Raw genomic sequence first — 13,212 nt, forward strand, 5'->3', positions numbered from 1 at the left:
CATCTTGCACCACAACTAAGGCATACCCAGAAGATACAATATTAGAACATCACCGAAGACACCAAAAATATAGCCCCTAAAAGCTCTTTCTAGGGCTCATAATGATGTGCACTTTTTTCACCTGCTCCAACAAACTACCACAAACAAGCCCTCCTCCTACTTTCCCCCTCTATTTTACTTTTCCGGTTCACTTCATGCATGTCGTGAGTGTCGATCTTGGCTACACCGGCCGCCTTCCTTCCCAGGAGGGAGGAACATAGAGGAAGATGGGTTAGAGGAGTATCTTCTTGGCGCCGTCGAGCCAGAACCATTGTTGCTGCTTGCTTGCCGGTGCCAAGCAGCTGGCATGTAGCGGAAGGGAGTAGTTGTGTCGCTTTTCCCAACTGCACCGACATGGGGAATTGACATCATTCCTGTCCTCCTTCATGGTTGGAGGAATGACGTGCCACCTTAGGCGACGTCGAGCAATTGCAGTGAGAACAGTACCGGACAGGGCGGCATGGAGGGTCCTCTCAGCAAGCTCCTTTGGGTGGCGGCGTCCGAGAAAAGATGAGTGGAGGTGAGAAAGTGACGAGCTAGGCGACACCATTTATGAATGAGAGAGGGGGGGAAGGGGGAGCGAGAGCGGACACTTCACATAAGAGGCCTTGTATCCGTGGGAGGCCTATTGCCCTTGTTTTCTATGTCGTTTGAAGTCACTTTGATTTTATTGACTTTGCATTTACGTATACCCGTTTAAACTTTTTCATGCTTTTTAAGAGGCCTTATATCCGTGGGATGCCATTGCACTTGTTTTCTATGTCGTTCAAAGTCACTTTAATTTTATTGACCTACATATGCCCATTAAACTTCCCCACACTTTTTAAAGGCCTTGTATCCGTCGGATGCCTATTGGCTATTGCGGTCTATGGTGTTTGAAGTCACATTGCATTTATTGATGTGGCGTTTACAATACACTTGCTTAAAAAAATTCTTCGCTTTTTAAGCGTCCTTGTATCTGTCGGATGCCTATTGCGTTTGTTCTCTATGACATTTGACATTACTTGGTATTTATTGGAGATAAATACAAAATATACATGTTTAAACTTTCCCGCGCTTTTTAGCGCCCACGTATTTCCCCGCACATGGCGCGTGCATTGCACTTTTAATTCAATGAATACATGCAATGCCTTATACTATTCTTTAGCCAGTTCTTGTAAAATTTATGTGGAGTCAATATGTTCTAACATGTGAAGTACTAAAGCACAAAATAGGAAAACTTATAGTGTTTCTTTTTCTTCAAGAGGGAGTTATATTTTGTCTTCTACTCACAGGATCATATTAATTATTATCTAAAGAACAGTACTAGTTGTTTTGTGTTGACTTTGAATGTAAAATGACTACATTGCTAAGGGGGAATGAAGATGCAAAGGGCCTGACAAAATTGACCACTAAATTGCATCAAGCAACATCCCCTATTGAATGGTGAAATTACTCTCCCTATTGAATGGTGAAATTACTCTTTCTGTAAAAAAAAAGACATTTCACTATCAGTGTACTTGTTTAACAAAAACCACCGAGAGGCTGAAAGATAATCCATACTACTACTACTACTACTACAGTGGAAAAGAAGCTTTGGGCCTCTCCATCTTCTTTTTATACTTTAACAATTAATTTTGCCCAATCTCATCTCTGTTTTATATCAGTAAGTAAAAAAAATTTGCAACTTTTAAAGACTCTTGCTTTGCAAATCTGCCCTTGCTTGCGGCTGGCTGGCTGGCTGCATTATTTGTCCCCCTTTCCCCTCCCCTCCCCTCCCATCTCTACCCTCTCCCTCTACAAAACAAGGCAAGAAAAAAGGAATAAAAAGAAGAAGAAGCAAGCCTTGGCTTTTGACTTGGTGAATGAAGATGGGCAGTGGAATTATTCCAAGGAATTAATCCCTTTTTTGGTCCCGTAGATTCATTCATACCAAGAAAGGAGGAAATAGTTGCTTGTTGAATCTCCACTCCCCTCTTTTTTTGCTCAAAAATTTCCAATCTTTCTCTTTTCCCCTGTTCGTTCGTGGGCGTGGGCCTGGGGAGAAGAAGGAGGGAGGGCGCCATGGCGAAGAAGGAGGGACCTTGCGGCCATTGCGGAGTCACAAGTGAGCTCCTCCTTTCTCCATAAAGCTAAAATTTTCCCCTCCCCTTTGTTCCTCCGCGACCGCGAGCTGTGGTGGTTCCGCATCTGGGAGGTGGATTCCCAATCTCGCTTCTTCCTTTGGATGCTGAAATTCGCCGGCCGAATCCCCTCCGTGGATATGGTTGAGATCTAGTCTGAGATGCCTTTCTTTCTCTGGATGTGAAACTCTGAACAAAATCTGTATCTCATTCAGACTTGTGTTTTGACTCTGCTTGCTGCTTGTTAGATGAGAGGTCTGTGCTGCTGACAGTCAGCAATTAGATGCAGCTCACACTCTTGGTTTACAAGAAAAGAACTGTCTGCTCATACTTAATACTACTTGCTGCAGTTTTTCAGATATTCAGAGTTCCCTGCATACTTGCTGCAGTTTCAGAAAAATGCTTAATGTCAGAGTTGATTCTCTGCTCGCTGCTCTGTGTCATCTGCACAGATTAGTTACATGCTTGTAGGGCAGCACATGGAAATTTACATCTGGCTTGTCTGTACTAACCATTGAAAACAAGCAACACCTGAAAGAAATATGCAGTTTGACTATGTATATGCTCATCTCATTATATTCAGATTCAGAGTTCAATATATACTTGCTGCAGTTACAGAAAATGCTTCATGTCAGGGGTAGAGTTGATTTTCTGCTGCTATGTGTCATCTGCACAGATTGGTTTCATTTTCAGACTATCTGCATTTGCTAGGCTTTATTCTGTTGGACAGCACATGGAGCATTACAGGCTTGTATGAACTAACCATTGAAAACAGTACCTGGAATATGAAGTATGACAGACTATGTATCTATGAGAGACTATTTTTTTATTGCCTTGAAAATGTATTGTTCCTGACTGTTGTTTTATGTTCGCTTCCTCGATTAGCGCCACCATCTCTCTTTTTCTTTGTGACCCGGCCAGCATCTCTTGTAGTATCACTGCCACGCATAATTCTGGTAATAAATCTATTATGCAAGGAAGCCCATGATTGATGGACCCGCTACCGATGAACTCTGTACCTGCATTTTACACAGATTCTCGGGTACCAGTTTTGTACTCTATTTCTTATTGCTCATGGCAAATGCTGCTGATACAGGTACTCCTCTCTGGCGAAATGGGCCACCGGACAAGCCAGTTCTCTGCAATGCATGTGGGTCGAGATGGAGGATAAGGGGTACGTTGGTGAATTACACACCGGCGCATCGCCGGGAAGATACTGGCGCTAGTGAAGCTAGACCTGACAAGCTGAAGCTCAAGGGACAGAAACAGCCCAAGAAACGACCAAACCGCAACATAGTGAAGGATGAACCATGGTCTGATCAGAACTTCTGGAAGATGGGGAATGCGGACACAAGCAATCGATCTGGTTCTGGATCAGCGGTATCATATTCAGAGAGCTGTGCCCCGTATGGTTCTATTGATGCAAGTGAAATAGCCGGTGAGTTCTCTCTAATTTCTTGCCGTGTTGCTGTTAAGTCAAAACTTTTATGTCCTTGGTACCAATCATAATCATTAGTTGACCCTCTAAGTCCCTATGCATAGCATAATCCTTTTGGATGAGTTCTTTTCACAACCATTGTTTGGTATATTAATGGTCGGTTTTCTGGTATCATTAAACTTCAGGTTCAGCGCAGTCACATGCTTGGGAGTCACTGGTACCATCAAGAAAAAGGAGTTGTGTCAGTCGTCCTAAGCCTTCAGCGCTGGAAGCGCTTGTTGACGATCTCAACTCCATAATGCATGAAGAGCAGTTATATTGCCTTTCAGCAGGATCCACAGAGGAAGACCTGCTTTATCATACTGAAACTCCCGTTGGCTCCTTTGAGATCGGTTATGGAAGTGTGCTTCTTAGGCATCCGAACTCGAAATCAGCAGAGGAAGAGTCAGAAGCAAACTCTGTTCCTGCAGATAGCAAGTCATACATTACGAGTGAATCCTATTCAGGTTCTGCATCATTCATTGTACATAGTGAAATCAAGGGAGCGAGCAACTCAAATGCTGCATCTGAGAAGTTAAAGTGGTCACCAATGCAGACACATGACAGTGCTAGAAGGTATTTTACGCTCTTGTTAGCCTAAAATGTTTGTACTGAGCATTGGTTGCTGCCCTGTGTGCACGGTCCCACATTTTTTGATACTAATTCAGAGAAGCTATTATGGTGTGAATCAATGTAATTGATTTTTTTATATTTTTGCAGGGATGAGCTTCATTGTTCGAACCAGCATATCCTGGAGAGCGCAGATTCAGCTTTAGTTTCAGTAGCTTTAGAGGTATCCTATCCGGCCTACGAATGCCTTTTGAGTTCACCTCGCTACATGGTTTACATCTGCCTTTGGGTGGTTTTCTCTTCCCTTACATAAGGTCTATCTCTTTGTTTAGGACAATTGCAGCAAGGAAGTTGGAGGCCTTACCAAGTCCAGCATGAGGTCTCTCGAAAGACCTTATGAAAGCCAGTCGCAAAGCTTCACAGGTCAGCAGCCTTGGTTCCTCTGCTTCTGCACTGCACATACATTTTGTAGATTCTGCACATCTACTGGATTTCGTATAGTTTTTGCAATTTCTGCGCTTGGCTTATTTGCAAGTAACATGGAGATGTTTTGTGGTTTTGTTCTGTTTGTGAAGATGCAGAAGTGAGAGGAGGAGCCATGAGAATAGCTTCTTCGAGATCCAGGGCTATGGCTGCTTCTTGTCAGTTGACAAGACGCGCATTTTTGCCAAAATCTGGCAATGCCACCGGAGCATCACTCAACCTGTTCATGTTAGCCCCAGATAAATTATCATCTATGCTGAACCCCTCGGACAAGGATTCTGACCAAGACTCGCTGCTGCTGGAGGTCCCTCGCAACGCGCGGCACCCTGAAGCAGAGCTTCTTCTCTGCTGCCCCCCACCATCTCAGCTCAGCTCTGTGACCGTAACCGCAGCCTCTCCCCCGAGCAACCATAGTCCCGGTTCCGTTAGCGATCAGCTCAGGAACAGGCATCAGTGGTAGTTTTCTTTACATTTTGGTTCCTGGATCATCATCATACGATACCGCTCACCGATGATTGTCCTGATGTGCACATGCTGAATTTGTCTGGGCTTGTTTTCTTTTGTTTCATGTAGCATATATATATGGCTGGAGAAATTGTAACTTGTATATCTGCTGTATGTATGGGGAATGGATAGAATCTTACTGGGAAAGATGGAAATCGAAAAAACAAAAGTTTACAGTGCATTGCTTGAAGGCACTACAGGTCAGCACTATCAGACAAAGCCCGTGCGGTGAGGGCGGCAGCCCGTGCGGTGAGGGCGGCGGCGGGGCCTCTCGTGGTGGCGCTTGGCCCCAAGGAGATCTGGCTGCGAGAGGCCCGCGATTATCGGAGCAGCACCCTCGCGTGTTGTAGGTGGTGTGTTCGCCATCCTCCGACTCATGGAGAAGTCGAGGAACCATTATTCTCATCCCCTTCGCTGCCCCAACTTCACCGGCGACAAAGAACTCGAAACACCTACGGGACACAAACCCGACACATAGATCCGGGGTTCCCTCACCCTCCCACAGCTGTACCGGCAGGGAAACCAGCGGCAGTGCCAGCGGTTCAACGGGAAGTGCAACCACCTCCTGCTCTCAAACCCTAGAAAAAACGATTTGTAGTCTATTCTGATATTTTAAAGGGGTGTATGGAAGTAAAATTCTTTTGTATATAAAAATATACTTATTTAATGACTATCAATTGTAAGAGTTTGAAGACATTCCTAAACCGTAGAAACAATTCAAAAGCAACACCGCTGGATGTCTTGGCAAACAAACATATGTCAACATCTATATGGAGTATTTACCATCTTGTACAAACAATTAAATTTGCATATACAAACAATTAAATTTGTTGTGAGATGTGTAGGATGGGTTTAAAAGCGATATGCTAAGCCGTTGAAGGAAACAAACATTTATTGTTAAAGACAAAACAGTATTACGACCAGCAAGGAACTCTTCTTTTACTACTATTTTGTCCATGCATAATAACTATTTTTGTTTCTTAGTTTCTTGTTTGTAAGATAGCTAACCGCTTGTGCTGACCTTTGCACCTGGATAACTAAATACGTAAGCAGTTGTTGGATCCCTGTTTCCAGTATCTTCCTTTCTCTAGAACACCCTTAATTATTATATATATTATAATTGCATTCCTAAAAAACTGAATTCTGTATATATGTTACCCACTTCTACATCGGTATAAGAATTTTATGCAAAGGCGTGTTTTTTTAAAATGGTTATTAAACCATGTTGAAACACAAGCATAGACACCAATTAAAGAAGACATATAACTAGTCTGGCAAGCGGTTTGTAACTAATTGATATGTTGCGGATGCTGATCGCTTTTATTATCCGGTGCGACGCATCAAGTCTCTCTGTACATGTTTGAACTCTCCCACACTGAGCCATCCTATTCTTAGCGGCCTCCTGCTATTGCTCCGTGTGGCGCTTGAAGTCAACTCGCATTTACTTATGTTGTGTTTATAACATACTTATGTAAATTTTCCTTGCGCTCTTAGTTCTGTGTGGCATTTCAAGTCGCTTCGTATTAATTGATGATGCCTTTCAAATGTAAATGTTTAAACTTTCGCGCTTCTTAAAGGCCACACATTTCTCTTGCATTTTTCGCGCGTATCACAACTTTAATTCAATAAATGGCTAGTTTTAAACCGGTAGCTAGTTATGATACATGCAAAGTCTTATATTGAAACAATGGGGGGAAAACCTAATTCATTGGCAAGTGGCTCTAAAAATTATGTGAAATTACTATATTCTAAACATATAGTCTTCCTTGCATCATTAGAAAAATTGTATGTTTCTTCTCTTTGTTAATGAAATCAACGGAGTGCATCCCTTGCATCATCAATAAAAAATGTTTTACGCATGTACCACTAACATGATCTTTCTTGACCCCCCCCCCCCCTCTCAAGGGGGCAGAATAGACGGAAAATATCCTTTCAATGGATTTAGAATTGCAAGGCTTTGAAGTTAAGCAAATTAACTTGTATATGTATGTGTATATATGTAATGGTGAAATTAATAAAATACTGCAGTAGTAACACATAACAAAAAGAAACTACAAGCAGGCTGAAATTGAAAAGACGCTTATCTCTACCTCCTTCCCTCCTCCCCAGCAAGCTCATTGCACCAGATCTGTTGAGGATGCCCTTGTTATTGCCCAAGCAATATCACAATATCACCTCTTCTATCATTGCATTCCGTTCAGAATCATCCGAATCCTCTCCTCCACGTTTGTCTTCACACAGGTCGGCACCGCGAGCTTGCGCCTCTCCTTGGGCGGCCCCAGCGGTCGCGTTATCCCTTGGCACTCTCATCTGTAGTAGCTCGTCGGCAACCTCCCTCTCCGTCAGCGGACTCCGAGATTCCATGGTTGTTCCCCAGACCGAAATCGAGGACTAGCCGAACTCCAATTTTCGCGGGCCTTTCGCGGGCCCGAGATAGGGGCTGATAACGGGGAAGGGGAAACGCTACGAGCGCGGGGTGGAATGTCGGGGAAGGGAGTGGTGTGGTCTCCGATGAGATCACAACATGGAGGGTGGTAGGTGGAGGAGGGGGAGAGGCAGTTGCAGGAGCGCTCATGTGAGTAACTCCGCTTTGCCGACTCCTTTTTAGGGTAAATCATGCCATGTCACATAGACTTGATTGTGACAACATCATCATACCCCTTTTAAATTTCCCGCGCTCTTTAGTTCTTTGTGATGTTTCAAGTCGCTTTTGTATTGATGACGCATTTAAAATGTATAGGTTTAAACATTCCCGCGTGTGGCCTCTTTTCAATTCCTGTCGCTTTATTCCTTGTCGCTCTGATCCGTTGTAGCTCATCGGCGACCTCTCTCTCCGCCAGCGGCCTCCGAGGCTCCATGGTTGTCCCCAAAATCGAAATCGAAACATGCTATGGAGTCAAAGAATAGCATGTATAATGGTGAAAAAGAAATTGAATTTAATGATGGTTGCAGATAATTACAAAAGGAAAGGGCCCCGAGGGTGAAATTGAAAAGAGCATCTCCTCCTCTTTTCCTACTTTATGCAATGTTGCCCAATTTCTCTCATTGCTTCTATTATCTGTCTTATTAGTGAGAGAAAAACGGCAACTTGTGTTTTCTAAATCTACCATCTTCTCCTCCTTCCTCCATTACTTTCCTCCTCCTCCTCCTCTCTCTCTCCTCTGCCCTCTGCCCTCACCCCTCTCTCTCTCTCTCTCTCTAAACACCGACCGGAGAGAAACGGAAGAGCAGAGCGAGTAGAAGAACACGGACCGAGAAGAGAATTTTTCACTTGTGGATCTGAAACATACTACTAGTAGTACTAGATTGGTTGCTGAATCTCGCGTCCCCTCTTTGTTTGCTCGAAAAGAAGAAATTTCTCGCTTCCGCTGTGTGTTTTGTTGGTGGTTGTGAGCGGTGGGAGAAGAGAGGGGACGGCATGGTGAAGAAACAGGGACCCTGCTGCCATTGCCGAGTCATGAGTAAGCATCTGTCCGTTTCTTCTTCTTCTTCTTCTTCTTCTTCTTCTTCTTCTTGAACAAACAAATCTCTTCTTCGAGTTTCGACTTTCTTTCCCCTTTTGTTTTTCTCTGCATCTGCTTTCCAAGGAAGCGGATGAAACCCCTCGGGAACATATCTCTGAACAAACAAACACAAACTCTGAATAACACAGAGTCTCCCTGTCATATCTGTCACCTCTATGCCTCTACTTGTTGTTGCTCATGCCAACTAATGCTGCTGCTGATACAGGCAGTCCTCTCTGGCGACACGGGCCACCGGAGAAGCCCGTGCTCTGCAATGCGTGTGGGACGAGATGGAGGAAAAAGGCTACACTGGACAACTACACACCAGCACCACAAGTGCAGAGGAAACAACCCAAGAAAGAGCCCGGCTGCAGAATAGTGAAGAAACAACCATCTTCTCATCACAACTTGGGGAAGACAGGGGATGCTGCTGACACTTTTAGCAATAATCCATCTGGTTTTGGATCAGCACTATCCTATTCAGGTAGTTTTCTGTAAACATTCTACTTTTCTTCTTCTTCTTCTGTATAAACATGTTTTCTTCAGGTAGTTTTGTAGCACTACCCTTCATTACAGTGTTACTATTATCACTTGACATATATCGCTCAAGTGATATCATAAACATCAATTTGTATTGGCAACTGTTGTTAGGTATGTTGATCGTATTCAGGTACTTTTGTCTAAACATTCTGTTTTTTTCTTCTGTATAAAACATGTTTAGGTAGTTTTGTAGTTGTCAGGAGCCACTTTTAAGTAACCCATTTCTTCATTACAGTGTTATTATCATCACTTGATATATACACATTCCTTCACTGAAGTGATACTGTTATCACTTTACCACATCACAAACATCACTCGACATATACACATTCCTTCACTGCTGTTAAGTAGGTGGTTTTTTTTGTATCATTAAAATTCAGGTTCAGCGCAATCACATGCCCGGGAGCCACTGGTACCATCAAGAAAAAAGAGTTGCATCGGTCGTCGTAAGCCGTCAACGGTGGAAGCGCTTGCAGAGGATCTCAACTCCATAATGCATCAAGAGCAGTTATGTTCTGGTTCAGCGGTTCGTACCATTCCAGGATCCTCGGACGAAGACCTACTGATTTATCATAGAGAGACTCCCGCTAGCTGCTTTGAGATTGGGTATGGAAGCATGCTTCTTACACATCCAAACTCAGTATCAGAAGCAAATTCTGTTCCTGCACATAGCAAGTCATATGTGACAAGTCAGTCCAATTCGGGGCCTGCCTCACTTACTCCGCATTGGGGAAGCAATGGAGCGAGCAACTCAAATGCCGCATCTGAGAAGCTAATGTGGTCACATGAGAGTGCTAGGAGGTATTTTACACCCTTTAGCATTGGTTGCAGTCCTACATTAAATACTAATCACAGAAAAGATGTTTTGTTTTGGTTGGTAATGTCCCGGAGAATTTCATTAGCTTTAGTTTTTTGGTCTTTTTGCAGGCATGAACTTCATTATTCGGAGAGCAAGAAAGTAGGAGGAAGGGGAAACGCCGGTGGCGCTTTGAGAGGCCTTACCAAGTCCACTATGAAGTCTCTCAAAAGACTTTATGAAAGCCAGCCTCAAAACTTCACAGGTCAGCAATCTTGGTTCCTGTGCTTCTGCACCTGCATTTTTATTTTCTAGATATCACTTTTGTTTCAGTCTCTGATGTCTTATGATTTTGTTCTGTTTGTGAATATGCAGAAGTGAGAGGAGGAACCATGGACAAGGCTTCTTCCAAATCTGGGGCCATAGCTTCTTCTCCGTTGAGATTGAGATTGAGAATGTCCAGTGTTCCTTGTCGGGATTACTTTGGTACCTACCTACCAAACTTATGGCAAGGTTTACATCAGGTCTGGTACACAACATGGCATACATAATAGATCCTATGGCTGAGGCATAGGGGATGACACTTATCTCTTCTATATCTTCTGCCGTGGTCGGGCATTGAGCCGTGATCAATCACACACCTTGCAATACAGGCAAGAACCCCTTCTTGGACTGATCCATATTGAACTTCTTCAATATCTTGTCAAGGTACGTACTTTGTGAAAGACCGATGAGGCGTCTCGATCTATCTCTATAGATCTTGATGCCTAATATATAAGCAGCTTCTCCAAGGTCCTTCATTGAAAAACATTTGTTCAAATAGGCCTTTATGCTTTCCAAGAATTCTATATCATTTCCCATCAACAGTATGTCATCCACATATAATATGAGAAATGCTACAGAGCTCCCACTCACTTTCTTGTAAACGCAGGCTTCTCCATAAGTCTGCATAAACCCAAACGCTTTGATCATCTCATCAAAGCGAATGTTCCAACTCCGAGATGCTTGCACCAGCCCATAAATCGAGCGTTGGAGCTTGCACACCTTGTCAGAATTCTTAGGATCGACAAAACCTTCCGGCTGCATCATATACAATTCTTCCTTAAGGAAACCATTAAGGAATGCCGTTTTGATGTCCATTTTCCACATCTCATAATCATAGAATGCGGCAATTGCTAACATGATTCGGACGGACTTCAGCTTCGCTACTGGTGAGAAAGTCTCATCGTACTCAACCCCTTGAACTTGTCGATAACCCTTAGCGACAAGCCAAGCTTTATATATGGTCACATTACCATCCGCGTCTGTCTTCTTCTTAAAGATCCATTTATTTTCTATGGCTTGCCGATCAACGGGCAAGTCAGTCAAAGTCCATACTTCGTTTTCATACATGGATCCTATCTCGGATTTCATGGCTTCCAGCCATTTGTCGGAATCTGGGCCCGCCATCGCTTCTTCATAGTTCGAAGGGTCACCGTTGTCTAACAACATGATTTCCAAGACAGGGTTGCCGTACCACTCTGGTGCGGAACATGTCCTTGTGGACCTACGAAGTTTAGTAGGATCTTGATCCGAAGTATCTTAATAATCATCATTAACTTCCTCTCTAATCGGTGCAGGCACCACAGGAACATTTTCCTGAGCTGCGCTACTCTCTGCTTCAAGAGGCAGTACTTCATCAAGCTCTACTTTCCTCCCACTTACTTCTTTCGAGAGAAACTCCTTATCTAGAAAGGATCCATTCTTGGCAACGAAGATCTTGCCTTCGGATCTGAGGTAGAAGGTATACCCAATGGTTTCCTTAGGGTATCCTATGAAGAAGCATTTTTCCGACTTGGGTTCAAGCTTTTCAGGTTGAAGTTTCTTGACATAAGCATCGCATCCCCTAACTTTTAGAAACGACAGCTTAGGTTTCTTTCCAAACCATAATTCATATGGTGTCGTCTCAACGGATTTCGACGGAGCCCTATTTAAAGTGAATGCGGCAGTCTCTAAAGCATAGCCCCAAAATGATAGCGGTAAATCGGTAAGAGACATCATAGATCGCACCATATCTAATAGAGTGCGATTACGACGTTCGGACACACCATTACGCTGAGGTGTTCCAGGCGGCGTTAGTTGTGAAACTATTCCACATTTTCTTAAGTGTGCCAAATTCATGACTCAAGTATTCTCCCCCACGATCTGATCTCAAGAACTTGATTTTCCTGTCACGTTGATTCTCAACCTCACTCTAAAATTCCTTGAACTTTTCAAAGGTCTCAGACTTGTGTTTCATTAAGTAGACATACCCATATCTACTCAAGTCATCAGTGAGGATGAGAACATAACGATAGCCACCGCGAGCCTCAACACTCATTGGACCGCACAAATCAGTATGTATGATTTCCAATAAGTTGGTTGCTCGCTCCGTTGTTCCTGATAACGGAGTCTTGGTCATTTTACCCATGAGGCATGGTTCGCACGTGTCAAATGATTCGTAATCAAGAGACTCTAAAAGTCCATCTGCATGGAGCTTCTTCATGCGTTTGACACCTATGTGACCAAGGCGGCAGTGCCACAAGTATGTGGGACTATCATTATCAACCTTACATCTTTTGGTATTCACACTATGAATATGTGTAGCATTACGCTCGAGATTCATTAAGAATAAACCATTCACCATCGGAGCATGACCATAAAACATATCTCTCATATAAATAGAACAACAATTATTCTCGGATTTAAATGAGTAGCCATCTCGAATTAAACGAGATCCTGATACAATGTTCATGCTCAAAGCTGGCACTAAATAACAATTATTGAGGTTTAAAACTAATCCCGTAGGTAAATGTAGAGGTAGCGTGCCGACGGCGATCACATCGACCTTGGAACCATTCCTGACGCGCATCGTCACCTCGTCCTTCGCCAGTCTCCGCTTATTCCGCAGCTCCTGCTTTGAGTTACAAATGTGAGCAACCGCACCGGTATCAAATACCCAGGAGCTACTACGAGTACTGGTAAGGTACACATCAATTACATGTATATCACATATACCTTTCGTGATGCCGGCCTTCTTGTCCGCTAAGTATTTGGGGCAGTTCCGCTTCCAGTGACCACTTCCCTTGCAATAAAAACACTCAGTCTCGGGCTTGGGTCCATTCTTTGGCTTCTTCCCGGCAGCTTGCTTACCGGGCGCGGCAACTCCCTTGCCGTCCT

At 43.6% G+C, this 13,212-nt stretch overlaps 2 protein-coding genes across 3 annotated transcripts; both read left to right on the plus strand.

Annotated features, from left to right (window-relative positions):
- The first annotated feature begins 1,782 nt into the window (after positions 1 to 1,782).
- LOC125540522 (GATA transcription factor 26) lies at positions 1,783 to 5,356 on the plus strand. Of its 2 annotated transcripts, none has more exons than XM_048704142.2 (6): positions 1,783 to 2,125; positions 3,238 to 3,579; positions 3,765 to 4,194; positions 4,339 to 4,411; positions 4,521 to 4,611; positions 4,770 to 5,356. In XM_048704142.2, exons 1-6 carry the CDS (start codon positions 2,083 to 2,085, stop codon positions 5,129 to 5,131), a joined length of 1,341 nt encoding a protein of 446 aa, XP_048560099.2. In that variant the 5' UTR covers positions 1,783 to 2,082; the 3' UTR covers positions 5,132 to 5,356. The 2 variants fall into 2 exon arrangements, with proteins under 2 accessions (XP_048560099.2, XP_048560098.2); XM_048704141.2 differs by having other exon boundaries at positions 1,784 to 2,125; positions 4,764 to 5,356.
- A 2,933-nt stretch (positions 5,357 to 8,289) lies between these two features.
- LOC125526941 (GATA transcription factor 26-like) lies at positions 8,290 to 10,743 on the plus strand. The gene is made up of 5 exons (XM_087540523.1): positions 8,290 to 8,636; positions 8,905 to 9,162; positions 9,599 to 10,019; positions 10,146 to 10,279; positions 10,390 to 10,743. Exons 1-5 carry the CDS (start codon positions 8,594 to 8,596, stop codon positions 10,563 to 10,565), a joined length of 1,032 nt encoding a protein of 343 aa, XP_087396649.1. The 5' UTR covers positions 8,290 to 8,593; the 3' UTR covers positions 10,566 to 10,743.
- The last annotated feature ends 2,469 nt before the right edge of the window (positions 10,744 to 13,212 follow it).

This window comes from Triticum urartu, chromosome 2A, assembly GCF_056163025.1.
Source record: "Triticum urartu cultivar PI428250 chromosome 2A, HENAU_Tu73, whole genome shotgun sequence".
Lineage (NCBI taxonomy): Eukaryota > Viridiplantae > Streptophyta > Magnoliopsida > Poales > Poaceae > Triticum > Triticum urartu.

Bases quoted from the DNA above. Each gene is read 5' to 3' on its own strand.
- LOC125540522 (XM_048704141.2), top strand. From the start codon at position 2,083: ATGGCGAAGAAGGAGGGACCTTGCGGCCATTGCGGAGTCACAA. The intron at 2,126-3,237 runs GTGAGCTCCTCC...CTGCTGATACAG, and splicing joins CGGCCATTGCGGAGTCACAA to GTACTCCTCTCTGGCGAAAT. The intron at 4,412-4,520 runs GTATCCTATCCG...CTCTTTGTTTAG, and splicing joins TAGTTTCAGTAGCTTTAGAG to GACAATTGCAGCAAGGAAGT.
- LOC125526941 (XM_087540523.1), top strand. From the start codon at position 8,594: ATGGTGAAGAAACAGGGACCCTGCTGCCATTGCCGAGTCATGA. The intron at 8,637-8,904 runs GTAAGCATCTGT...CTGCTGATACAG, and splicing joins CTGCCATTGCCGAGTCATGA to GCAGTCCTCTCTGGCGACAC. The intron at 9,163-9,598 runs GTAGTTTTCTGT...ATTAAAATTCAG, and splicing joins ATCAGCACTATCCTATTCAG to GTTCAGCGCAATCACATGCC.